This window comes from Lemur catta, chromosome 25, assembly GCF_020740605.2.
Source record: "Lemur catta isolate mLemCat1 chromosome 25, mLemCat1.pri, whole genome shotgun sequence".
NCBI classification, from domain to species: Eukaryota; Metazoa; Chordata; class Mammalia; order Primates; family Lemuridae; genus Lemur; species Lemur catta.
This window is the reverse complement of record NC_059152.1, coordinates 3,094,286-3,120,142: the sequence shown is the minus strand read 5'-3', so window position 1 is coordinate 3,120,142 and position 25,857 is coordinate 3,094,286. Positions and strand designations below refer to the sequence as shown.

Genomic DNA, 25,857 nt, shown 5'->3' with positions numbered 1-25,857 from the left:
CCATTATTGACTAAAATGTCATTATACAGCACATGATGGCAGTTATAGTAAATATATGGTTTTTTATTCTATTTTGATTTTCTCCTTTCCATGAACTATTGATTGTTACAAGCTTAACATTTTCACTCCATATTTAATTCAAATGGAAGGCAGCAGAAGGCCGGGGACAGTCAGGTAGAAAATCCTGCTGGCATTTAGATGCTTGGCATTTACTCATATTCCTTTTTTTATGTTTACGTTTATTTCTCCACTAGATGACTACTGGTGGCAAGTAGAGCCTGCCCCCTACATTAAAAGCCAAAAACGCCAAATACTCACCTTCTCAACTTCCCTTGCAGTTAAAAGTACAGGCAATGACCAAAGTTCAGCCAATTCAAGACTCTCACTGAGAACTTAAAATCAGAAGCTAACATCACAAAGAGCAATGGTTGAGGGAATAACTTTCCAGCAACAGTCAGCTTCCCAAAGATCAGCATCAACAGCAGAGTCCAGTGTCTATGGTGCTGGTGGTACAAGCTGCAGAATGCAATACTATCAGGCAACAGAAGTGAAATGCTCCCCAGCCTCCAGCCCAACTACTTCTATAGTGCAATTTTGACTTGGTTCCTGCCCATGTTCAGATCGAGGTTTCTCTAGACTTTAAAGCAACACTCTCAAATACCCTTTCACGAAACTATTTTGTTCAAATCACTACCATTCTTGCAAATAAGAAAAATGCATGACAGACAGTAGTAATGAAATAGCATGGTAAATCAAGAAGCATCCCACCCACAAAGGGTTTGTGCAGTTTATTTTGGAAAACGGTTAATTCCATGTGTCATATGACTCAAGTTCAGCTCTGATGATTCAGTTTCTAAGATGTCACCATTTATTCATTTCAAAACTTTTCTGCTGCAAGTACTAAATAACATGGTAATCGGATTCTATCTGCAAGATGACCCACATCTTCTCCATCAATTAATATTACAGGGCTTAAGAAACAGTAACTTCTCTATGCTGGACATTCAAACTCTGGATATATGCCAAAGGATTTAACAGGATGAAGAGCCCAATCTGCCTGAAAGAGAATCAAAGATCTATGACTTTAAACATCAGGACTTTGAGCAAATGGTCAAGTCTTAAATGGAATGAACTGTTTTCAACCACACAGTTTATAAAAACTTCCAGGTGCTCTCTCAACAGATTTTTTGTAGTTATCATTACTTCAGATAGCAACAGATATTAATAATTGGTAATTTTAAAATGCAAAGTCAAATTCCTTAATCATAAATCAAACAGGAACAAAGTAAGATTAACGTTCAAATTACAGATAAGAGTTTTGCACTTACCTCCCAACCTCCACCCACCCCAAGCTCAGACTGACAGGTCTGAAAAACAGCCATGCACAAAATCATCCCACTTATCTCAAAACACAGTTCTTCCCCCTTGCACGTGGTAGAAGCTCAGTAACATGTGCTGATTGAATGCAACTCCTATGACTGTGTATGTATGTTGCACATTTCCATAAATCGCTTTTGCGCAGCTCTCTAACTGGCACAGCGCTTCCCGGCTTCCAAAACACTTTCGCATGAATTCTTCCATCTAGATAGGCGGTTAAGAGTCAGACGTGGGGGCACAGCCACTAAATGGCAAAGCGCACCGTGGCACCCAAATAACTTAGGCCCCCACAGCACATGAGTTGCACCTCCAGTTAAGTCCTTTTGATATACTGTAATTATCTCTCACTTGATCTGCTCCAAAAGGATTCTTAAGGATGTCCCGTTCATCTTCGTGTCCCCAGGCCACACAGAACCTAGACCACAGAAGTGCACCACAAACAACATCAGGATGCTTCCACCTCCTCACGCAAGCCCCGTCCCTTCCCAGCGGGGCTTCTGCAGCGAACCTGGTTTATACGTATCTCTGCTCCCACCCGCACCGCCTGTGATTTCCACCGTCGCACTAGATGAAGCCCGTCGGGCAGGACACAGACTTTGTCCCCCAGCTAAACGACCCACGACGCCTCCCCTAAGTCTGTCCACCTGGCTCCCCCCGTGCCTTCCGCAGCCCAGGGGGCGGGGAGGGGGTCGCGGGCCCAGCTGTGCCCCGCAAAGTGGCAGGGACCGAGCCTGGGGCACCCCCTACCCCGCCGCGACCACCCGGGGGGCGTCCGAGCGGGGCCTGCGCGTCGCGGGGAGCGCAGGGCAGGGCGGCCCCGCCGGGCGGAGTCCCGCGACCCCGCAGCGCTCGGGACTCGGGCGGGCGAGGGCGCCGCGCACCTACCCGAGCAGGCAGCGGTCGCACACGACGCCGCGGCTCCCCTTGCACACCGTGTACGCCAGGGGGTCCGAGCGGAACAGCAGCTCTCCCGGGCGCAGCGCGGCCACAGCGCGCAGCCCGTTGCCCCGGTCGGCGGTCGCGAACTTCTCCACCTTCAGCGGCTCCATCTCCCGCGGCTCCGACGACCAGCGCGCCCCGCGGCCACCCTCGGCCCGCGCCTGCGCCCTCCGCCGCACGTACGCCCGGGGGCGGGGCGGGGCCTCTGCGCATGCGCGGCGCGGCCCGGGGCGGGGGGAGGGGACGGGCGCGAGCGGCGCGCGCACGCGCGGTCTTGGGGCTCCCCGGGAGGCTCGAGTCCGAGGCGGCTCCGCGGAGGACAGGCGTGATAAAATAACATTTTATCACGATCATTTTAGTGCGTACGGAAAAGTTCGAAGAACAGTGAGCACCTGTGTACCTGTATACCTGAATACCTGTATACCTGCATACCTGCATACCTGCATACCTGTGTGCATGTGTACCTGTATACCTGCATACCTGCATACCTGTGTGCATGTGTACCTGTATACCTGCATACCTGTGTGCATGTGTACCTGTGTGCATGTGTACCTGTATACCTGCATACCTGTATACCTGTGTATCTGTATACCTGCGTACATGTGTACCTGTATACCTGCATACCTGCGTACCAGTGTACCTGTGTACCTGTGTACCTGTATACCTGCATACCTGTGTACCTGTATACCTGCGTACCTGTGTACCAGTGTACCTGTGTACCTGCGTACCTGTGTACCTGTGTACCCGTATACCTGTATACCTCCGCCAAGGTCAGATAGCTCTTAGCGTTTTGCCGTTTCTGTCCGCTCTCGCCCCCTTCTGTGTCCCAGCACGTGTGTGTTGCTCTTGAACCATGTCCAATCGCCGACATCGTAACATTTCGCAAATACGTTACATCGTAGCGTTTCATAATTAAATACTGTAACATGCATTTCCTCGGAATAAGAACAGTATCCTTCTCCAAGCCTGAGACTACAATGTCATCGTCGCTCCTAAGAAAATTGACTGTGGCTACTAACTAGCAAGCAAAAAACCATATTCGATTAAAGAATGCCGTTTGTGACTGTTTTTGTTTTAACCAGGATTCAGTCAAAGGTCGTGCGTTTTCTTTTTCCTGACATTGACTCTTGGAAGCGTCTAAACTAGGAGTCTTGTAAAATGTTCCTAATTCTGTATTTGTGCATTGGTTTTCCCAGGGTGTCGTTTAACTTGTTCCTCTCTTCCCTGTATTTCCTGTAAACTGCAAGTTAGGTCTAGGTGGTAGAGTCTAGACGGTTGATTTGATGGAAGTGAAACATTTTTTGTCAAAAAACATACTACAGATGATATTGTCTATGTTGTATCATATGCCAGAAGGTGCATAATACCAGGCTGTACCACTATTGATAAAACTAAGTTCGATCAATTGGTTCATTTTGTACATGACAAAACCAAGGCTCAGATATAACCTGATAAAAGCCAGTCTACAATTTAGTGATAAGAGAACAAATGGCAGTGTTTCACAATAGAAACCTTTTTTTAACCCACTTATATAGAGCATGCCTGTTTTACTCCAAATCATCTTCTGAATTTACTGACTGCATTCTTATATATTCTAGAGAAAAAAATCTGTTTTATTATTGAAAAGTTATCAGTATTCTGGAAACAAACAAAAAAATCCTTTATACCACTGAATCTCCTGTTGTAACAACCCAAGCACTTAGCTTTCCCAGCTACCTCTACCCACCATGATCTTAGCTAGAGCTATTTGTATGGACACTTATTTCACTTGTCCAGTGCAAACTGAGATACCAGGCTATATTCTCAGTGTTCCCTTTGTACAGTCTGCTAAATTCATCAAGTTTGGGGTATCCAAACAACCCAAACAACCATCCTTTATCCTCAGCCACCAGCAAAAATGAAAGGCCCTATGGTAAACTATTTTTGTAAGTGCTTAATCTGAATTACTTGGTGCCGGGCCTTGTAATCATCAAGAATCATTCCACATCTGGTATCTTTTTATCTTTTCTTTTTTTTTTAGAGACAGGATCTCACTCTGTCACCCATGTTGGAGTGCAGTGGCACCATCAAAGCTCACTATAACCTCAAACTCATGGGCTCAAGGGATCCTCCAGCCTCAGCCTCCCAAGTAGCTGGGACTATAGGCATGCACCACCACACTCGGCTAAATGTTCTTATTTTTTGTAGAGACAGGGGGGGTCTCACTATGTTCCCCAGGCTGTTCTTGAACTCCTGGCCTCAAACGATCCTCCCACCTTGGTTTCTCAAAGTGCTGGGAATATAGGCATGAGCCACCAGGCTCAGCCCACAGCTGGTGTCTTGATATCAGAGCTCAGCTTGACTTAAAACTTGGCTTTCTAACACTTGCTTCATGTTTTGACAACTTTCTTCCTGGTGCTTTGAAATTCCTTGACTCCTGTGTTAGTTCAAGTCTGCAGAGAAGCAGATGCCAAGACAGGCCTAGCTGTCCAAGTCATTTATTAAATAAGGGAAGAGAAGGCAGGATGAACCTTCATACTGCGATTGCAGGTCTGACTCCAAGGAATGTGAGGGAAGGAAGGAGGATTGGGTTGGAACTAGAGTCGTAGACTGCAACGAAATTCCAAAAATGTTCAGCCAGACCAATAGGGAATCCTTGAGTCAAAATTGCCCTTTGGCATTGTGTGTGTCACCAGTATGGGCCAGCCTTAGTACCTCTGTCATGCAAAGTCATTGGCTAGGAGCATCCTGCAGGAAGTGTAGCCTTGAAATAAACATAGTGGTGGATTCAGAGGGACAGTAGCTGGGGACATCTGTCAACTATGCTCCCCAAAACTAGAGATTTGGCCACACCTCCACTGTCTTTAGGCTGCATCTATCCCATGTGAAAGACACTGAATGTCAAATTAATTTCTCACTCTACAATTAATGGAGGTCACTCAAATGCATAAATCTAATGATACTTCATTAATTATTTACATCTTTCAGTGAATGGACAACTGCAAATTTTTCTTTTTAAAAAAATTCTAGTTTCTTGAATGCAGAATGACAGCACAAGAGGGCTCAGACTACCTATAATGGGAAGAAGTAGAAGATAACATATTTTACCAACATTTATAGCTGCTTCTGCTCCGCCAACTTCTCTAAGCCTTTTTTTTTTTTTTTTTAAGAGACAGCATCTGAGTGCACTGGTGGGATCATGCTCCCTGCAGCCTGGAACTCCTGGGCTTAATAGATCCTCCTGCCTCAGCCGCCTAAGTAGGTGGACTACAGGCACATGCCACCACACCTGGTTATTTTTAAAAATTATTTTTTGCAGAGACGGGGGCTGGGGTGTGTGTGGGTATGTCTTGCTGTGTTGCCTACGCTGGTCTCAAGCTCCTGGCCTCAAGCGATCCTCCTGCCTCAGCCTCCCAAAGTGTTGGGATTACAGATGTGAGCACCACACCCAGCCCTTTCTTAATTAACTCATTTGCTCCTAAAAATAAACCCATGAGATAGATGACATTATTAGTAATTTGGAAACCAAGGCCTCTTGAAACTTAGCACTGTTTTTGATCAAGTCTATATGGTAAAACAGATGTTTTATAAAGACTAATAGGGCAGTGATGAACACGATGCGCTGGATGAGAAAAGAGATAGGATGATTCAGGAGAAATCTAGGCTTAAGCACAGGGCTAGGGAAGAAACAGTGGGAAGACTGAAAGACATTACGAGGATTGGGCAAATTATTTAATAGAAAATAGGAATTAGAAGAGAAAGGAGGGAATTCAGAATTTCCAGCCAGAATAAACTGTAAACCAATGACAACAGTAGGGAAGTCAGGAAAACCTCGTTTGGCTAAGGGCTACCTATATAAAACATGCCCCACAGAGTTACTTAGTACTAACATGCCCTTAGGTAGTCTGAAATGTTGTAATAGTAAACAAACCAGAGGAGATTAGATATGTCTCAGCTAAAATCTAGAGGCTTCTTCTATGATGGAAGAAAATATTTTTAACCCTGAAAATATGTACATCTATTATGTATCAATAAAAAAAAAATTTAGGGCCAGGCACAGTGGTTCACACCTGTAATCCCCAAAGTTTGGGAGGTCAATGCAGGATGATCACTTGAGGCCAGGAGTTTGAGAACAGCCTGGGCAACACAGCAAGACTCTGTCTCTAAAACTATAAAAAAAATAAAAATTAGGCAGTTGTGGTGGTGTACACCTGTCATTCCAGCTCCTTGGGAGACTGAGGCAGGTGGATTGAATGAGCCCAGGAGTTTGAGGTTACAGTGAGCTGTGATTACACCACTGTACTCCAGCCTCAGCCACAGAACAAAACCCCATGTTCTTAAAAAAATTAATTTAGAAAAAAGTAAATAGCCTTTTGAAAAAAATTAAAAAAAAAATTTTTTAGAGATGGGTGTTGCTCTGTTGCCTAGGCTGGACTTGAACTCCTGGGTTCAAATGATCCTCTCACCTCAGCCTTCTGAGCAGCTGGGACCACAGGCACCAGGTAGCACTGTGCCTAAAAGGAAAATACTCTTAATTCCATTTAGGTTCTCATGAAGATCTAACTTCAGATGAATTTTCTTGATAGAACAAAAATGCAAGAGACTTATAAGTAACAAAGTTTGCATTACTCACTTAAAATACACTGACTATATATGACAACTAAAAGTGAGTAAGGTAGGGTCAATTTAATGTTTTATTAGACATTTAGAGGCAAAAAAAATGATCACAAAATCTTACTTCAAATGTTTTAATTTCTAAAAAAGTTTAAATCATATTAAAATTTAAATATTTTCATTGTACAGTACTTGATAATACATTTCAACAAACTGAAAGGTAAAACCAACCACTTTTATCAGTTTTGTTTACTTTCTAAGCTTAATAATATATATAGTCTCTTTTGCTCCACAGTGGGATGTAAAAATCAGCAATGATGAAAGTGGAATATTTCATACAATGTAAGATGTTTGGCCAAAAGCATTTTAAAAAGCAAACTAAATCTCAACTGGAAACACCCTACAAAAACCAGTATGTTTACAGAAGATAATTTGAAACAAAACAAATTCAGTTTGATCAAGTCCACAATTAAACTTTTGATTTTATTCAGTTGCGAATAAAATTATTTCATCCAATATACTAATGATATCAACTTCAGAAGAAATGACCTGCTAGTCTGTATAAAACAAGAAGTTATCTTCTGTTGAAAGGATGCGAGCGTTTCAGATTTAGTTCTTTCTCATTTGTGTCATAATTTCCAAATAAACCGTTGCAGCAAATGTCTCGACAGTCTACTGCTTTGTCTCACTCATGGTGTCATCATATAGCCATTTATGAGCATAATCTTTGGAACCCTCTATAGTTTCAAAAACGCGTTTAAAGTCTTGAGGGCACAAATTAGTTACTTTCACTTTTTCACTTTTTTGTATTTGCATCAATATATCCATTGCGTCAATGGGAGTCAAACAACTGCAAAAGAAATACAAAGTAAGTGTGCTTAATTCTTTTCTCATACCATTGTCAGTTAGTGTTGATAGAGATGGCTTCTAAGCCCAATTTAAAATGCCTAACTTATTATATATAATTAATCTTATTTAAGAGTTTACAATAACTTCATGTTTATTCCTAAAGTTTCATAACTAACCTACAATGAAAATAGCAGATTTAGGCTTTAACACTGTCTAATCAATTCTCACACAAAAATCTCGGCCTAATTATTGCCCTTTATAAAAATTCTTCTGCCTACCTCTTTCTTGAAACAGTTTCAATACTTTTTGATACTGAATAGAATCTTGGTAACATGTTTTCAATCCACAGAGACCTACAAGGGAACTTTTAATATTCTGCACTAGAGCTTACCATATTTATTTCTTATTTTCACTCAAAATAGCTACCACTACAAGGTGGCAAGAAAAATAATAGATTACTTTTACTGATCCATTGCCACTTTAAACATTTATTTTTAAATACCGTCTAGTCAGCAGCTCAGAGTTATATATTAAATGATCATCAAATTAATTAAAATAACTGTTTTAACATTTCTCCCATCCTGACAATATTTTGAATGACCATGGGCTGCTGATTACAAGGTGCCATGCACAACTTACAGAAATGTACACATCAGCCCTATATAAAAATTATATATACACAAAGCATGTAAAGACAGCAAAAACAATTTTTTTTTTTTAGAATTCTCTCTCTCTTGCCCAGGCTAGAGTGCAGTGCAGTGACATCATCATAGCTTACTGCAACATCAAAATCCTGGGCTCAAGTGATCTTCTCAGCCTCCCAAGTAGCTGGGACAATAGGCATGCGCCACCTTGCCCGGCTATTCTCTTCTATATTTTGTAGAGACAGGGTCTTGCTATGTTGCTCAGGCCGATCTTGAACTCCTGGCCTCAAGCAATTCCCACCTCAGCATCCCAAAATGCTCACATTATACATGCTCACAGCTACTGCACCTGGCTAACAAGTATAATTTTTATAAAGCTTTAGGTAAAAATATAAAATTTGGTCCAAGGCAAGAGAACCAGGGTAGTATAACAATCCATCGCTGCTTTGGTTAGGAAAGGGAGCTGCTAAAGGCAGGGCATACCTCCAGTAACTCGGCCTTCTCCACTCCAGCTGGTGCTTCCTATCGGTAAAACCTCAGCCTACACTCTGACAAAGATAAAACGACTTGTAGGCACCCCTGGGTGTTGTTCAAAGAAGGAAAATAAATGCAGTTCAGGGGGAGATCATGTGGAAAATGTATTTTTCTCAAAATGTATGCCAGGGAGAAGGAAGTGTTTTGAAGAAATATGAGCGAAAACATATTTCACTCTGTAAATCAAGATGTGAAAAATCGACCTCTAACCTGAAAGAATAATTCTTGCATTAAATTGCTACTTTTATACTTGCTTTTATTCTTTTTACTTACTGTAAGTGGTCTATTAGCCTGGCGCCGCGCTTCCCAAAACAGTGCTTTATCATGTGAAAAAATACATCGTAGTTAATAGGCGTTAAGTTTTCTGTAAATAAATTTTTACGAGGCGTCATTTGAATAAAATACACATTTTGCACTATTGGTTCTAATGATTCCTGGAAAGAAGGGAAAGTAAACTGTGTTAGTCACAGAAGGTTGCCAGAGGAAGACACTGTTCACTTACTCCTTCAAGTGACCTGTTGGAAGACACAATGGCCACAGGCCCTGAGTGTGTCTGGATTGTCTTACTGGGCATTCCAAGAATGCAAAGCCCTAACTGCTCTTTACCTGGGCCATTTCTCAGCGTTGTCTGCAGTAAGCAGCCTTGAGGCATGAGATAATGTCTCCCTCCAGGAAAGAGAGGTGGCTTGCTTACTGTTTGCTATAAAAGAGGTGGATTCCCCCAGCCCTGTGTTCCTCAGCTGCAATGCAACCCACCACATGCAAAGCACCCAACTGAGCCATATCACGCCACTCCACGGGAAGGGAGCCAAGTAAAGTCCTTGTCTGATCCAGGAGCCTGTGGTTTTTTTGGCCAGCATCCAAGAAATTATAACAGCTTGTTAACTTGTAAGTGGGGTAAAATCAAATCCCAAACATGACATTAACATGTACTGTTTCCCTGCTATACCTGAGGCATAACACACCAGACACTAAGGCTTAAAAAAAAAAAAAAAAAAAGATTAACTTAAAATTTCTAATTGCAGGCCGGGCGCGATGGCTCACGCCTGTTATCCTAGCACTCTGGGAGGCCGAGGCGGGTGGATTGCTTGAGGTCAGGAGTTCGAGACCAGCCTGAGCGAGACCCCATCTCTACTAAAAATAGAAATAAAAATTATCTGGACAACTAATATATATAGAAAAAATTAGCCGGGCATGGTGGTGCATGCCTGTAGTCCCAGCTACTCGGGAGGCTGAGGCAGGAGGATCGCTTAAGCCCAGGAGTTTGAGGTTGCTGTGAGCTAGGCTGATGCCACGCCATTCACTCTAGCCCAGGCAACAAAGTGAGACTCTGTCTCAAAAAAAAAAAAAAAAAAAAATTTTTTAATTGCATATTTAAAAAGAAGAAAGTCTTTTTAAACAACTTGGATAAAAAATGAAGCTAATGTGCTCTAGAAAAACCATTTTAGAGCTTCTATACCAATTATGAACATGCTGATATCTAAAATAAATGTGAAATGTCTAAACAGAATTCTCTCATGAAACATGACATTTGGCTTATTTCATCTTCATCCCTAACAGTTCATATATTTAAATGGGCCAAGAACTTTTTTAGCTTTTGAGCTTCTCATTCAAAAAATTAGAAAGTGACTTATATACAGGATTGTTCATTTTAGAATATGTGGATAAGTCCCTAATAGTATCCAAGGCAAAATGCAGTACTCCTATTTTTTGAGATTACATAAATTATGCTATATAAATAGTCAAATAGAACTAAAATCATAATGACTCATCACTCTAAAACCAGACCACTGAAAGAAAATTGATATTTTTCTTTTTCCTTTAGTGGTAAGAGTGAGCAAAAACACAAAGCAAGCAAAAAGGATCGTCAGACTGAACTGCTATGCTGGGATTCAGCCATCATCAGCATTAAATTCTAAAGTGGAATTCCAAATTGAGTCCAGAAGTTTTTTGTGAAACTTCAGCTACTTTATTAGAATTTCACAAGTAGCTCTGAGATAAACTAAATAGAGGACCACATAGTAACATCATCATTTTGGTTCTTTAGATAGAAAGGGAAAAAAACCACAGAAACAAAAATAAAAGTCCCAATTTCTGGGTAGTACCTATTGGTGAATTGAACCATATAATATAATTAGCAATATTACAAATTTCTAATTAATAGGTTATAAAATTTTGATTTTGGTTTTTCAAATTTGATGACTATTAAAGTGATATTTTCCAAATTTGAGATGTATCTACACTTCAACAGAGATAAAAAGAGAAGAAAGATTATCTGTTTAAGCCTACTATGCTAGCATCCATTGCATAACAGCTGATAAATACAACTCTCTTCCAAAATAATTTCAATTTATTAAAAGTAGTAGGTTATGTTTAAAGAACATTTCTAGTTATTCTAGAATTAAAAACTTAAATAAAGAATACCCAATAATCCTAAAAAAAAAAAAAAAAAGTTCCATTTAGGGGAAAAAAGGGAAAGAGAAAGGTATTTATTTATTCTTACCCTATGCTTGGCTTTTTCCAGCTGCCCTTTTTGGGTACAGACGTCAAATGATGACGAAGGCACCTTGGGAAGAAAAACAAAAACAAAACAACATTTCTTTTTACTTCTTTTTGGTCAAAGTGCCCCAAATTATAATTGCCTTAAAAAAAATTTGCCTAAATTAGAAAATGAATTAAATCTGGGTCACAGGCTATTTGGATTTAAGAAAAACAACACAGGATAGTTGAATAATATACAATATACATCTCTCTCCTTAATTTTTTTAAGATAAAGAGAAGGATCAAAGGTCTACCCCAGTACTCTGTCTGTCTTACTTAAAGGAGAGTTATGCTTAATGCGATTATACAAATAGGTTCTTAAGTTATAATCTTTACTAGCCAACATTTGCATATTACAGTCAGAATCAGCAGTTTAAGGGCTATCAGATCAATACAGAGGATTGTTTTGCCCTGCCTTAGTGGAAAAGCCTATTAAACAAACTGACTTGAATATGTCAGGACATATAAGGAGATACACAAATAAAGACACATCAATTTGAAAAAGGATCATTATTTTTTTGTATCTAACTTTTGTAATATAAAATTTTGTGCGTGAAGCAATTTTAAAAGAGGACCTGTCTGAAAAATTATTCTATATAAAAAAAAAAATCTGCACATACCCATACTAAATTTCAAAATAAGAGTGGGTTAAAACAGCATCTGACACAGACCTAAAAGACTAAAACAATAGTGAGCACAAGGTTTAAAGGCTACTGTCAGAAATGGTAATTTATTAACCACTCCAGTGGCAATGGGAGTGGAATGGAAAATACAATTTTTGCCAATTCGTGAAATTCCTAGCAGTTGCAGAAATGCCACTTTAAGCAGAGGAAGGCAAATCATGCACAGCAGTACACTAGTTTCCCATCTGCTTGATCTATTCACACAAGGTTAGGGTATGGCAGTCGGGGCAGAAGAGACCTGACTTTCCTTTAATGAAGCCACCATAGGGGAAAACCTGCAAGACCCTGGAAATTGAGTTCAACAACTTACTCTGCAGTTACAGATACACAGTGAAGCAACTACTGAAAAATGTTGGGTCCAGAAAGACCTCTCCTTTCTGGAGTGTTGTAAATGGCAAAACTTAACCTGGGACCTTTAAAAATAAATACTAAGGGATAAGAAGAAGGAAGCATTATCTTGAAAGCTAAAGTCCTCAGGAGGCTTCTATGAAGAAACTAGCGAAAAGCCATGAGGACAGGACAGAAGGGGTTGAGAAGAAAAGCCAACAGAATGAGACAAAATCAGTGGGTCAGGAAGAATTTTTGGGAAACCAAGAACTATATATAGTACTGAGATTACAATATATAGCCCAGGAAGAAAGCATAATCAGCGATGTGAAGACTAAGCGTAAAAAGACTCTGAGAATGGAGAGAAATGAGAACACGATAGATATGAAAGACAAGGACCAGAGAGTTCCAACCTAAGAACCTCAAGTGTATTTAAGGGAAAAAAAAAGAATTGGAACAACAGCTAAAATCAAATGAGACAGGATTCCTAGGCTAACAAACACACAACTGGGTACCCAGACTGAAGGGCTCAGCATGTTTCCAGATAAAAGCAATGAGGAGACGACATGAAGAAACACACTAGCAAAACTTTAAAAATTAAATCAATACACCTTTAAAAGAACAAGAATTTATAACTATATAACTTTATATTCTATAAAAACTACTTGATACATACTTTAGTTTACTAAAATGAACAAGAGAATGGACAAATTACAGTATGAAAGAAATGTTATCATTTTTTTATTACACTGTAGCTCTCTGCTATCAAATACGGCAGCTGTTAGCCACATGTGGCTACTGAACATTTGAAATGTGTCTAGTCTGAATTGAACTGTACTATAAGTGTATACTACATACGGGATTTCAAAGACTTACAAGCACAAAAAATGTAAATTATGTAATAATTAATCTCAAAACACTGATTATGCATTGAAATGACAGTATTTTGAATTGACTGGGTTAAATAAATTATAATATTAATTTCACCTTTTTAAAAGCTTTTTATAACGTTGCTACCTAAAAATGTAAAATTACATACGTGGCTAACATTATATTTCTATCAGACAACTCTGATCTTCTATAAGGAAATAAATTAAAAAGAATAATACTTTATAATGAACTATCATTAAATAGCCATTAAAAACTTGAGAAAGCATGTTCAATGACAAGGGCAAAAGCTTACAATTAACTATTAGCTATTAGGTGAAAAAAACAACATACAAAACAATATCATCTCCACTACGTAAAGAAAAAGAAAAGCAGAAGAAAAGTAGAAGACTAAAAATAGACCACAAATGTTTAACAGTGACCTCTGGGCGTAGAAGTACAGTGGTGATTTTTAAAAAACACCTTTGTTTTCTTTCCTTTAAAAAACACACACACATTTCCTGTTTTTACACTAAGCATATATTATTTTTATAATAAGGAAAAAATTAAAAATTTTTTTTAATTTACCTTGTCCTATTACTTCAACACTTGGGAAAAATAATAACTTAATCTTTAAATTATCTCCATTTACTAGCTCTTTGAAAAACAATAAAGTTGTCTCTTAAAATCCAGAAGGATTTTGCTTACCACTTGCAGAATCTTAATCTCACAAGCTACTTGCCAGAGCACACTCAACACATCATACAAGCTTGAATTTCTATTTGCCATCAGTTTCTAGAAAAAGGGAAAATAAAAATTACACGTTATATACACTTATAATCAATCAAAATAAAATGTTGGACCTTAATATTAGTATCTTAACAGCATCTAGGAATGTAAGAAAAGAAAATTAGAATTAGATACAAAAATGCAGTCAGTGGCATACGTCTGTAGTCTCAGCTACTCTAGAAGCTCAGGCGGCAGGATCGCTTGAGGTCAGGAGTTTGAGACAAGCCTGGGTGATACAGTGAGACCCCGTCTCAAAAACAAAAAAAAAAAAAGAATTAAATGCCAAATCTTAACCATTTAGAAGAGTCTTTAAACATTCATGTTGAAAATATTAGGTCATTAAATATGGAATGCCCGGTTTCAAATCAAAAGTGTAGTTTACTACATTCAAACAAAAAAACAGTACAATTAATCAAAGCATGCACCTAAACTAGTGACAGTTTTGCCACTTAAGGGTAGCTTGTTTATGCTACCAACGAAGAAGCCTGGAGAGTGAGTGGTGATGAAATTGTGAAAGGCGTTGTCCACAGCTTGTTGAGAATCGAGTATTTTTCCTTGCAAGAAGTGGTCCAAAGCCTGGAAGAAGTGATAGGTCAGTTGGTGCAAGGTCTGGTAAATATGGTGGATGACAGAGAGTTTCTGAGTCCAGCTTCTGTAGTTTAAGCAGTTTGTGAGCCATGTGGGTGAGCGGTGTCTTGCAAAAGGATTGGCCTATCTCTATTGACCTATCTCAGCTGCTTAATCGCAAGCATCCTCATCATTTCATCCAATTCGTAGCAGTAGACATACGCTGTAATCAGTTGACCAGGTTTGATGAAGCTGTAGTGGATAATACCAGCAATGGACCACCAAACAGACAGCATGAGCTTTTTTTGATGAATATTTGGTTTTGGACTGTGTTTCGGCACTTTATCTTTACCCAACGGTTGTGCTGAATGCTTGCAACCGTCAAAAAGAATCCACTTTTCATCACATGTAACAATCTGGTGTCTAAATGGTTCGCCTTTATGTCATGACAGCAAAGAAAGGCAAGCTTCGAGATGATGTCTCTTCTGATGCCTGCTTAATTCATGCGGAACCCATCTCTCCCGCTTCTTTACCTTGCTGATTTGTTTCCAATGGTCCAATATTGTTAGAATAGTAACATCAAAACCTTGCTGCTAATTCACACGTAGGTTGAGATGGATTCACTTCCACCATAGCTTTCAGCTCATCATGATCCGCCTTGGTAGCAGGTCACCCACGTGGCTCATTTGCAAGAATAAAATCACCAGAACAGAACTTCTCAAACCACTGAGGTACTATGTGTTCATTAGCCACATCCTTCACAAACGTTTCATTGATATTTCAAGCTGTCTATGGCACTGCATTGGTTCCACGATGAAACTCATTTTTTACTTATCCATGGTTTCACAAAAATTTCTCTAAAAAAGACGTGAAAGATAATGACAAGCCAAACTGTGCGTTTGAAAGAATGAGGATGTAACTTCAAAATAAAAATAAAATAAGAAGTGTCAAAGTGAAATGTCAGTGGTATCAACTGTCAAAATTAGTACTTCAGGAAGTCAGACATTTCATACTTAATAACCTAATATATCATCTTGTACACTTAAAAATGTAATGTATTTGAGACTGATTTCCTTTAATCATATGGCCTATCAGGGCTAAACCTCATTAAAGAACAACTGAAACACAAGTGTATATTAGGCCAGGTGAGGTGGCTCATGCCTGTAATGCTAGCACTTTGGGAGGCTGAGGCAGGAAGATTGCTTGAGGCCAGGAAGTTCGAGACCAGCCTGAGAAAGAACAAGACCCTGCCCCTATAAAAAATAGAAAACAATTAGCCAGGCATGGTGGTGTGCACCTGTAGTCCCAGGTACTCGGGAGGCAGGAGGATCGCTTTAGTCCAGGAGCTTTGAGGTTGCAGTGAGCTATGATGACGAAACTACACTCCAGCCCGGGTGACAGAGCAAGACTCTGTCTCAAAAAAATAAATAAATAAATAAAGCATAATAACTACTTTGTTGCTTTAGTTATAGAAGTAAACAAAACAAATAATTTCTGCCCTATGGATCCTGTAACACAGCAGGTTAGAAAAACATTAGCCAATTATATGAAAAATTAACCTGTGGTGTATACTGTGGGAAAGGATAGGTGTGTTAGAAGTACGTATCACATGAGCTATTAAATTTTGAGTCAAGAATTGTTAATGCTGAAGGATGCAAGATTACCCTAGTGAATGGGAGAGCCCTACAGAGAGAGGAAGCCACACGTGATAAGGTCCGTGGTAAAAGAAGCAAGGGCCACTGGAACATTATCCTAGTAGGAAGACAAAATCCAATGAAGCATTTCCCATTTTTCTTCCCTTTATTCCTTTGTTTACATACTGTATGGACAACCTCCTCAAGGTTCTGAGCCTCCTGCTCTCTTTCCATGCCTAGTCAATATTTACTATATAGGTCTGGGAGTAAATCATCTCTTCATTTCTTGCCCTGCTATGCTACCCCTTAGCTCTCTTATATACAAATAAGCATTTCCTGTTATATTGTATTAACAGATTAATAACATGAAACATTCTGGGCAGAAAAGAAAGATTACTCTCACAGCAATATTGAGGTCATCAGGAGGCCCTTGCATTACAAAGAATAAAAGGTAAAGTCTATAACCTTACAGATTCAAAAAAAAAAAAATCCCGTTAGGACTAACAAGCAAATCCAGCAAAATTGCAGGACACAAAATAAATACACAAAAATCAGTTGTATTTTTATATACTAGCAATGGACAATTGGAAAAGCAAATTAGAAAAATAATTCCATTTACAATAGCATCAAAAATAATTAAAAAACTAAAAATTAACTTAACCAGGGAGATGAAAGACTTGTACACTAAAAACTCCAAAACACTGCTGAAAGAAATTAAAGACACAAATAAATGGAAAGACAGCCTGTATTCACAGATTGGTAATATTGCCAACACTATTCAAAGTGATCTACAGATTCAATGCAATCCCTATGAAAATCCCAACAATTTTTGAAAATAGAAAAATCCATCCTAAAATTGATATGGAATCTCAAGGAACCACAAATAGCCTAAAAAATCATGAAAAAAAAATACAGTTAGAGGACTCACAGTTCCTGATTTCAAAGCTTACTACAAAGCTATAGTAATAACACAGTGTGGTATTGGCATAAGGACAAGTATATAGACCAATGGAAGACAAAAAGAGCCCAGAAATAGACCCTCACATATAAGGACAAATGATTTCTGACGAGGATGCCAAAGCATTCAATGGGGGAAAGAACAGTCTTTTCAACAAATGGTCCTGGAAAAACTAGGTCTTTACATGGAAAAGAATGAAGTTGGACCCTTACCTGACACCGTATATAAAAATTAACTCAAATGGATCAAAGACCTAAATATAAAAGCTAAAATTGTTAACACTCAGAAGGAAACACAGGGGGAAGGGAAAGCTTCACAGCATGGGATTTGGCAATGATTCATTACAGACGACAGGACAGGCACAGCAACAAAAGAAAGACACAAATTCGACCTCATCAAAATGTACAACTTTGGGCATCAAACGACACTGTTAATAGGGTAAAAAGGCAACTCAAAGAACAGGAGAAAATATTTGCAAATTACTTATCTGATAAGGGATTAATAACCAGAATATATAAAGAACTCTTAAAACTCAGTAATAAACAAAAAAAACCTGATAAAAAAATGGGCAAAGGACTTGAATGGACATTTCTCCAAAGAAGATATACAAAATGACTGGTCAGTAAGTACATGAAAAGACATTCAATATAACTAATCATTAGGAAAATGCTAATCAAAATTACAATGAAATACTACTTAAGCTGGGTACAGTAGCACACGCGTACAAACCCAGCAACCTGGGAGACTGAGTCAGGAGGATCCCTTGAGCCCAGGAGTTCAAGAGTTTGAAATCAGCCCGGATAACATAGGAAGACCCCATCTCTAAAATAAAAACCAAAAAAAGAAAGGAAATACCACTTCACACTATTAGGATGGGTACTATCAAAAAAAAAAAACCCAGAACACAAGTGTGGGTGGGAATGTAAAATGGTGCATTCACTATGGAAAACAGTATGGCTGTTCCTCAAAAAATCAAGAAGAGAATTACCATATGATCCAGCAATTCCACTTCTATATATATACCCAAAAGAACTGAAAGTAAGTACTTTAAGAGATATTCATACATTCATGTTCACGACAGCATTACTCCCAATAGCCAAAAGGTGGAAGCAACCAAGTGTTCATAGATGGATGAAGATACACAGATTGTGGTGTATACATACAAAGGAATATTATTCAGCCTGAAAGAAAAATGAAATTCTGACACATGCTATAATATGAATGAACCCTGAAAACATTATGTTAAGTGAAATAAGCCAGATACCAAAGGACAAATACTGTATGACTGCATTTATATGAGGTATCTAGAACAGTCAAATTCATACAGACAGAAAGTAGAGCAATGGTTACTAGGGGAGGGGAAAGGGCAGTTAGTGTTTAATGGATACAGAGTTTCATATGGGATGATAAAAATTGTGGAGATGGATGTTGATAATGGTCGTACATTGTGAATGTACTCAATGCCACTGAACTTTACAGTTTAAAAGCAACCTGAATTAAAGACTGCTCTACAGAAATTTAAAAACAATCTTAGTATTCTCAACTGTCATGAGTCCTAAATTAAAATTGCAGATTTAAACTACTCAGAGAAAAATCACAGGACTCTTTCAAAACAAAAAGTAGATACTTATTAATAACCTACCTTGTATTCTTTTTCACTAATAAACATATTTAGCTCTACTCGTCCATATTTATATATAGAAGTACAGGCATATAGGTCATATAAAAATTTCCAAAGTGTCCTTCTTTCATTTTTAAATGGGAAAATTCCAATTACTTTTAAAGGAATACCTGTTAGGAATAGAAGCAAAAACATATGAATAAAGTTCTTAACACCTTTTCCTATGACCATATTTTATTGAGACAAACTAAGTTAACAGACTATATTAATTTAAAGTTTACTTCAAGTAAAACTAAGCCTCAGCATCTTTCCTTGATAGGGAACATGGCCTTTGGGAAAACAAAATGCTTATCTGTGTCCAGGTGAGGGAAATGCCATATTCAGTGTAAAAGCATCTGCTCACAAATTGTACAATATAAACCGTATGCAAATCTTGTCCACAAATCAGATATACGGCTAAAGAAAGATGACAAATTACAAGGCATTTGCTTTAGTGAATGAAAAAAATTACCGCCTGACCAAGGACGTGCTTCTATTCTCAAATTCTGAAAAAGCGTACGTGAAGCCATAACGGGTGGTCTTGGTAGCCCACCACTTCTCGGATCGATTTTAAAGAAGTCACAGTGGATGACTTCTAGTCTTCCATGACTATTTTTTCCTAAGGACTAAAGAGAGACAGAGATAACATGTTAAAAAAAAAAAAAAATTCAGCATTAAAGCAGACTTTGCAACAATTCAAAGACGTACTTTAAAAAATAAGAATAAAATATCAGCCAATTCAAAAATCTTCTTACAAAGATATTACCACCTCCATAAAGATGTAAAGAAAATATTACTAACATACCCAAAATTTAACAGAAGAAAAAAAAGTCAATTAATGCCTGAAAAGTGGTGAAAGTACAATAATATTACCAAGCAAAACCCCCCAAAACAGAAACAACCTTCAACAGATTCTTACTTATCCCTTTTTCTTTACTCTTTCACAATGGTTTCAGCTGTTCAAAAAGCTTCCTCATGCTAATTTCTAATTACTTAGTAGTGGCTACTTGGAGCACTGGGCAAAGATTCTGAGACCACAGGTGGGCTTAGGCAGAGAACTTCAAGCCATAGTGGTCAGGAGAAGCAGCAATTAGCTGCTTAGCTCATTGTGTAGGTCACTCTCATCTTTCCCTTAATTTTTCCTTTACTTTTTCTAAAGACAGAGGCAACCACAGACCTTGTCACCCGGAAGAGGTCCAATATCCCTCAGTCTTCCCATTGTCCTGATTGCTCATCTCACAGTAGCACTAGAAACCTTAGTAGTCAGGGACAAGAATTAGCTACAGACATCATAAACTTAATTTAAAGTCACAAAAAAATTAGGAGAGGGCAGTATGTTTTTGATGTGCACAACTGAGGTTTCTGTGCACAGAAGATTCTATTAGTATTAAGGTTTAACATGATTTGGCAATTTAAAGTTATACATTCAAAAACGTAGTTTTTCTTGAGCATTTGAGTTCAACCTATAAATATTATTCTATTTCTAAATCTAGTAAACCTTAACAATCACTTCCAAGAGAACCTTTTAAAAAGACTAGAGGAAGGAATAAGGCTTGGGGTTGGAAATCACATTGATGTTGAGATGTGTATGTACTATGTGATCCAAGCAGAGATGCCAGGTAGGAAGTTGTATACCTGAATAAGGAACTCAGTGGAGTGGTCCAGACTGAAGAGAGAAATTTGTGAGAATCTGGCTTGATGAAAGTAATTTAAGCCAGGCATGTAGATCCCTGGGGAGAAATACAAGAGACTAGGCCTGAAGATGGAGTACCTCCAAACTCTAATGACAAGAAGCTGAGAATGATACAAGGAAGGAAAGGAGAAAACCAGGAGAGTATGGGGCCACGGAAGCTTCTCCTTTAAGAAGAGTACTCATATAATGCATGTGATTATCTCTAAACTCTAAGAATCAGTCAACATGTATAACATTAAATAATCTCACAAGTTATCAAAGAGACATTTTAATCTTTGTAATTAAGGAAAGCTAATGAATTTTGGCTTGATGAAAATGTAAATAAACAATGTATACTTTCGACTTCCTTACACGTGTATGCTGAGAGGGCACCATATATTTTGCTTTAGCGCATCTATCATTAACATTCAACACCAGTTCAAATGTGGTAACAACCAAAGCTCCATGATAAATAATTCAATTCCTACAATAACAGTGAAATCACATTTGAAAATTCCACTAAATGGCATTTAGGATTCAGAAACAAGAAGCAAAAAAGACAGAGGAAAGGAAAATAACCCCTGAGTTTCTACTAGTCATAAAGTTAGGCAGTTTCTTTAAGTTTGTTTCATTTAAATCTCATCAAAATCCCAGACAGGTGGGTATTAACATCTCTTATGTTGTATATGAGATAAACCAAGGTTCAGACAGGTTAAATTACCTATTTGCCCAGGGGTCTCAAAGCTAAAAAGTGCTAGGGCTGAGATTCACCCTTCTTTGAAAAGACTTAGCTCTATCCCTGCTATAATAAGACCGGGTTTACTACAAAAGCTGACATCTCTTTAACTGAATATATGTAACTATTTCTGCAACAAGAGTTTTCAAGGATGGAAAGGATATACCATACCATGATTTACTATTATGGAACACAATTAGCAACATTTGTATCCCTAGCCCATTCATGTTGGAAAATAAACTCTTCCTATCTGAAACACTGTTACTGTGGAGTCACAGAAGTTTTATGAGGGAAATGGGGGCAGGGAGGAAGATTCTAAAGTTGGATAGAAATCCAGAGTCAAGTATCATCCTTGAAAATCCTTACAGTTTTGAGAAGCAAACTTGAGAGACTTTAGGTTGCCAGAAGCATTGTCTGATAATACCACTTTAAGTCCCCAATTTGGGGCCACAAAGGTTCTATGTATTCATTGTTACTTCTTTTTTATTTTGGCAAATGGATGAATTCACATAAAACTTTATTTGAATGGCTTTTCAATTTATGTAACAATGGCTAATAATAGTGAAAGAACATGTATTAAGAATAATTTAATGCTGCTAGTGATGATAAGACAATAAAAGAAGTAGAGCAAAAACTAGTTCTATATCAAAGACTGGATTTAGTCGATAACGTTCAGATTTTTAAGCTTAAACTTACAGCTTCAGAAACATTTTATTACTGATATCCCTGTAAGAATTATTGTGTGTCAAAAATTTCTCTAGTCCCTAATCCTTTTTTCATTAAAACAATTGATTTTCTTTTTATTTTTTGAGATAGAGTCTCACACTGTCACCCTGGCTAGAGTGCAGTGGCGTCATTATAGCTCACTGCAACCTCAAACTCCTGGGCTCAAGCCATCCTCCTGTCTCAGCTTCCCGAGTAGCTGGGACTACAGATGCATCCCACCACACCCAGCTAATTCTTTTTTTTACATTTTTAGTAGCAACAGGGTCTCACTCTTGCTCAGGCTGGTCTCGAACTCCTGAACTCAAGCAATCCTCCTGCCTCAGCCTCCCAAAGCACTAGGATTACAGGCGTGAGCCACTGTGCCTCCAGCCAAAACAACTGTTTATTTATTTATTTTTTTGAGACAGAGTCTCACTCTGTTGCCTGGGCTAGAGTGCCTTGGCATCAGCCTAGCTCACAGCAACCTCAAACTCCTGGGCTTAAGAAATCCTACTGCCTCAGCCTCTCAAGTAGCTGGGACTACAGGCATGCGCCACCACACCCAGCTAATTTTTTTCTATATATTTTTAGTTATCCAGCTAATTTCTTTCTATTTTTAGTAGAGATGGGGTCTCACTGTTGCTCTTGCTCAGGCTGGTCTTGAACTCCTGACCTCGAGCAATCCTCCCACGTCGGCCTCCCAGAGTGCTAGGATTACAGGCGTGAGCCTCCATGCCCAGTCAAAACAACTGTTTTTAAATTTGACTGTTATCATCTTGAAGATCTTATAGAAAAGCAACTATTATGGTATAGGATAACCAACTTTAAGTAGAAACAAAGACATTTTAATGCCATCTTAATTTTTTTGTTGTCACTCTCTTTTTTTTGAGACATGGTCTGGTGTGCAGCCTCGAACTCCTGGGCTCAAGTGAGATCCTGCAGCTGGGACTACAGGTGTGCGCCACCAAGCCTGGCCCATCTTGCACTTTTAGATAAAGCCATCTGCATGATTTCACGAAGCTGGCATAGAGAAGCATAAGTGTCCTAAATTGAATCTAGAGATTTATAAAGGAGAAAGGGAGACAAAGACAAAGAAAAGAGAAAGCTGGCTAATGATGCAAGGAATTTCCACTGCTTTACTGTTATGTGAACCTGTCTGCTATGTGAGAAGCAGAATCACTGAAAAATCCATCTGGATAATGCCTTCACTGTACGAAACCATATCTAACAACAGGTTGAGCATCCCTAATCTGAAAATCTGAAGTGCTCCAAAAGCCAAAACTTTTTGAGTGCCAATATGAAACCACAAGTGGAAAATTCCACACCTGACCTCAGCTGACAAGTTTTAGACAAAATGTGGGTGCATAACACACAGTTTATTCATGTCAGTTTATAAATTAGACTTTAAAGAGGCAGATGACGCTGGAGGAAACATTTAAAGAAAGCATTCAGCAAAATGCCACCTTATCCCTAGAGGACCCACTTCCTGGACCCTCAACTGCTTCTGATGTTTCTTCTCACCTAAAAAAAAGAAAATACGGTATACAGCAATCTTCTAATCAAAACACAGCACTGTAAGCACAGACTGCTGTGGTTTGTTGTTGCTGTGTTTAACAGCTGATGATAAGTATTCTGGTGATGCCACTGTGCTGCTTAGTTAACCTGAACACATTATTTTTTCACTGTACTAATGGTATGTCGTATTTTTTAGTTAAGCACTTATGTGTAAATAAGTATATAAGGAAATGATTACTTATTGGTAGCACACAAATTCAGATTTGGGAATGATGGTATTGCCAAACAACCAAGCAACCAGGCTGTCCACATGGCTGAGATGGTGACACCTTCACTTTCTGATGGGTTGATGTACACAAATTTTTTTTCATGTATAAAATTATTATAACTACTGTATAAAATTGCCTTCAGGCCATATGTTTAAGGTGTATATGACACATAAATGAATTTTGTGTTCAGATTTGGGTCCCATCTCCAACATATCTCATTAAGTATATGCAAGTATTCCAAAATCTGAAGAAATTCCAAGTCTAAAGTACTTCTGGTCCCAAGCATGTCAGATAAAGGATACCCAATTTGTATAACAAACATTTTTTGCCTCTAAAATCCTAAACCCGGAGTTTACATAGACCCATTAAGCTCATTTAGCACTCACTCCAGTTAGATTCCAAACTCACAGAAGGCAGGCTCACAGCATAGCCTACCAGAGATGAGGAAACAAGTCTAACAATATCAGTGATATACACTGTTCAAAGTTATTTAACTAGTCTGTAGCAGAGCTAGAACTAGAAAACAAGTCTCAGAACTCCTAATCTTTCTGTCTTTCAACAAGTATTGAATATTCACTGCATTCCAGTTACTGAGGGTAAACAAGATATTTAAGACATGGCCCCTACAAGATATTTCATAGTAACAGTGTGTTTAATTCTACTTCCCTAAGACACTCAAAGGTAGTTGACTGAACAATAGCATACTTTTAGAAACTAAAAACATACCTCCAAATGTGGAATAAACTTTCTGTCACTTTCAAGGGCAACCACTTTGGCACCAGTTTTAAGTAATGCCTGAGTCAGGATTCCAGGACCTAGTATATTAACAGAATGAAAAGTTTATTTGGAAAAGAAACAACATACATTCTTTAACTTTCATTACGTGTCTTACACTGATTATCTAATTTTAAACCTCACAACAACCCCAAAGTAGATTTTACTCTCCCTTTTACATATAAGGAAACTGGAGAACTGGTGATTAGGTATAGTCCCTTGACTCCAACATCACTACTTGTACAGCTTGGCTTTGAAACCATTCTGGCAGCGACTGCAAAACTTGCAGTTTTAATCACAATGTTTTATTACCTCGTGGAGGAAAAAAACCAACAAAAAGGGTTGCCTCTAGCCTACCACTTACTCATGGACTATCTGGATGCTTTAACTATCAAAGATATTACCAAGTGTAAACAGGACTGACTCCCCATGATAGGAAATAGTGCTTTAAAAAATTATTATTCAAAGATTGTGTTCTCAGCATCCTGCTATGGTTTTCAGGAGATACATGGAAGGACACGATAAAATTATTTTATCTAGAGGGTGGGGCTTGCAATTACTTTGGAGAGATGATAAAATCTAACAGCATGTCTTACCAAAATATTGTGTAAAGTGCAAATTGCTACAGAAATATTTTGTGGTGCCATTAGCAAAACAATCTCGCCAAATAAGGTGCTTGAAGGAAAGGGCAGTGTCTTAAAAAGCAATCCCCGGGGTGGCCAATAAAAATCTGGAGCAACGATGACCACCCAAGAAAATGCAATCCAGCCGGACTCACCTGGATTGCACTCCAGGAGCAGGTGACGAGGTGTTTCTAGTTTCCCCCGCACGATTTCCGCCACGCTCTCGGCCAATCTCCGATTGGTTACGTAGCGCTTAGCCTGTGAGCGGCCCTTGGACGCCGAAGACGGGGATTCGTCGAAATCCGGATGCGGCAACAGCTGCGGGTAGGAGTCAGAGAAGCCACGGTGGTTCTTCGCCGGCAAGTGCTCTCGCGTCGACGCTCCAGACCCCCAAATGCAAAAGCGACCGGCGCCCGCCAAGGCCGAAAGCTTCAGCCGCGGAGGAAGCCCCGGTGCCCACATGACCTCGCCTCTAAGGTCCGCTGCAAAGATCACCCAGGGTCTCTACTTCGGTGAACCCCAAGTAGGGGACCCCACGTGCAGCATCGCCTTGCAGCCGGACCAGGCCCGGCGGAAGTAAACAGTACGAAGCGCGCATGCG

At 39.0% G+C, this 25,857-nt stretch overlaps 2 protein-coding genes across 7 annotated transcripts in view; both read right to left on the bottom strand.

Annotated features, from left to right (window-relative positions):
- SMYD3 (SET and MYND domain containing 3) overlaps window positions 1–2,513 on the bottom strand; it is a 358,877-nt gene extending 356,364 nt beyond the window's left edge. Inside the window, exons 1-3 of one of the 4 annotated variants that reach the window (XM_045537182.1) lie at window positions 2,263–2,350; window positions 1,329–1,792; window positions 319–516 (exon numbers count right to left, since the gene is read on the bottom strand). Coding sequence is in view for 2 of the 4 variants with exons in the window: in XM_045537179.1 (XP_045393135.1) it covers window positions 2,263–2,426 (164 nt within the window). In the remaining 2 variants the exon portion in view is untranslated. Of the gene's footprint in view, window positions 1–318; window positions 1,793–2,262 lie in introns of all 4 variants that reach the window. The other 3 variants (XM_045537181.1, XM_045537179.1, XM_045537180.1) reach the window with 3 other exon arrangements.
- Window positions 2,514–7,029: 4,516 nt separating this feature from the next.
- TFB2M (transcription factor B2, mitochondrial) lies at window positions 7,030–25,856 on the bottom strand. 3 transcript variants are annotated; one of them, XM_045537176.1, is made up of 8 exons: window positions 25,412–25,855; window positions 24,586–24,674; window positions 19,435–19,588; window positions 18,945–19,093; window positions 14,063–14,149; window positions 11,440–11,502; window positions 9,210–9,370; window positions 7,030–7,759 (listed from the first exon to the last, which is right to left on the bottom strand). In XM_045537176.1, the coding sequence occupies exons 1-8, from the start codon at window positions 25,716–25,718 to the stop codon at window positions 7,582–7,584; spliced, it is 1,188 nt and encodes a 395-aa protein (XP_045393132.1). In that variant the 5' UTR covers window positions 25,719–25,855; the 3' UTR covers window positions 7,030–7,581. The 3 variants fall into 3 exon arrangements, with proteins under 3 accessions (XP_045393132.1, XP_045393133.1, XP_045393134.1); XM_045537178.1 differs by lacking the exon at window positions 9,210–9,370 and having other exon boundaries at window positions 7,717–7,759; window positions 25,412–25,856; XM_045537177.1 differs by lacking the exons at window positions 18,945–19,093; window positions 19,435–19,588.
- Window position 25,857: the final 1 nt, after the last annotated feature.

Bases quoted from the DNA above. Each gene is read 5' to 3' on its own strand.
- TFB2M (XM_045537176.1), bottom strand. From the start codon at position 25,718: ATGTGGGCACCGGGGCTTCCTCCGCGGCTGAAGCTTTCGGCCTTGGCG. The intron at 11,503-14,062 runs GTAAGCAAAATC...TTTCTTCCCAAG, and splicing joins AGATTAAGATTCTGCAAGTG to GTGCCTTCGTCATCATTTGA. The intron at 7,760-9,209 runs GTAAGTAAAAAG...TTTCTTTTGCAG, and splicing joins AGGCTAATAGACCACTTACA to TTGTTTGACTCCCATTGACG.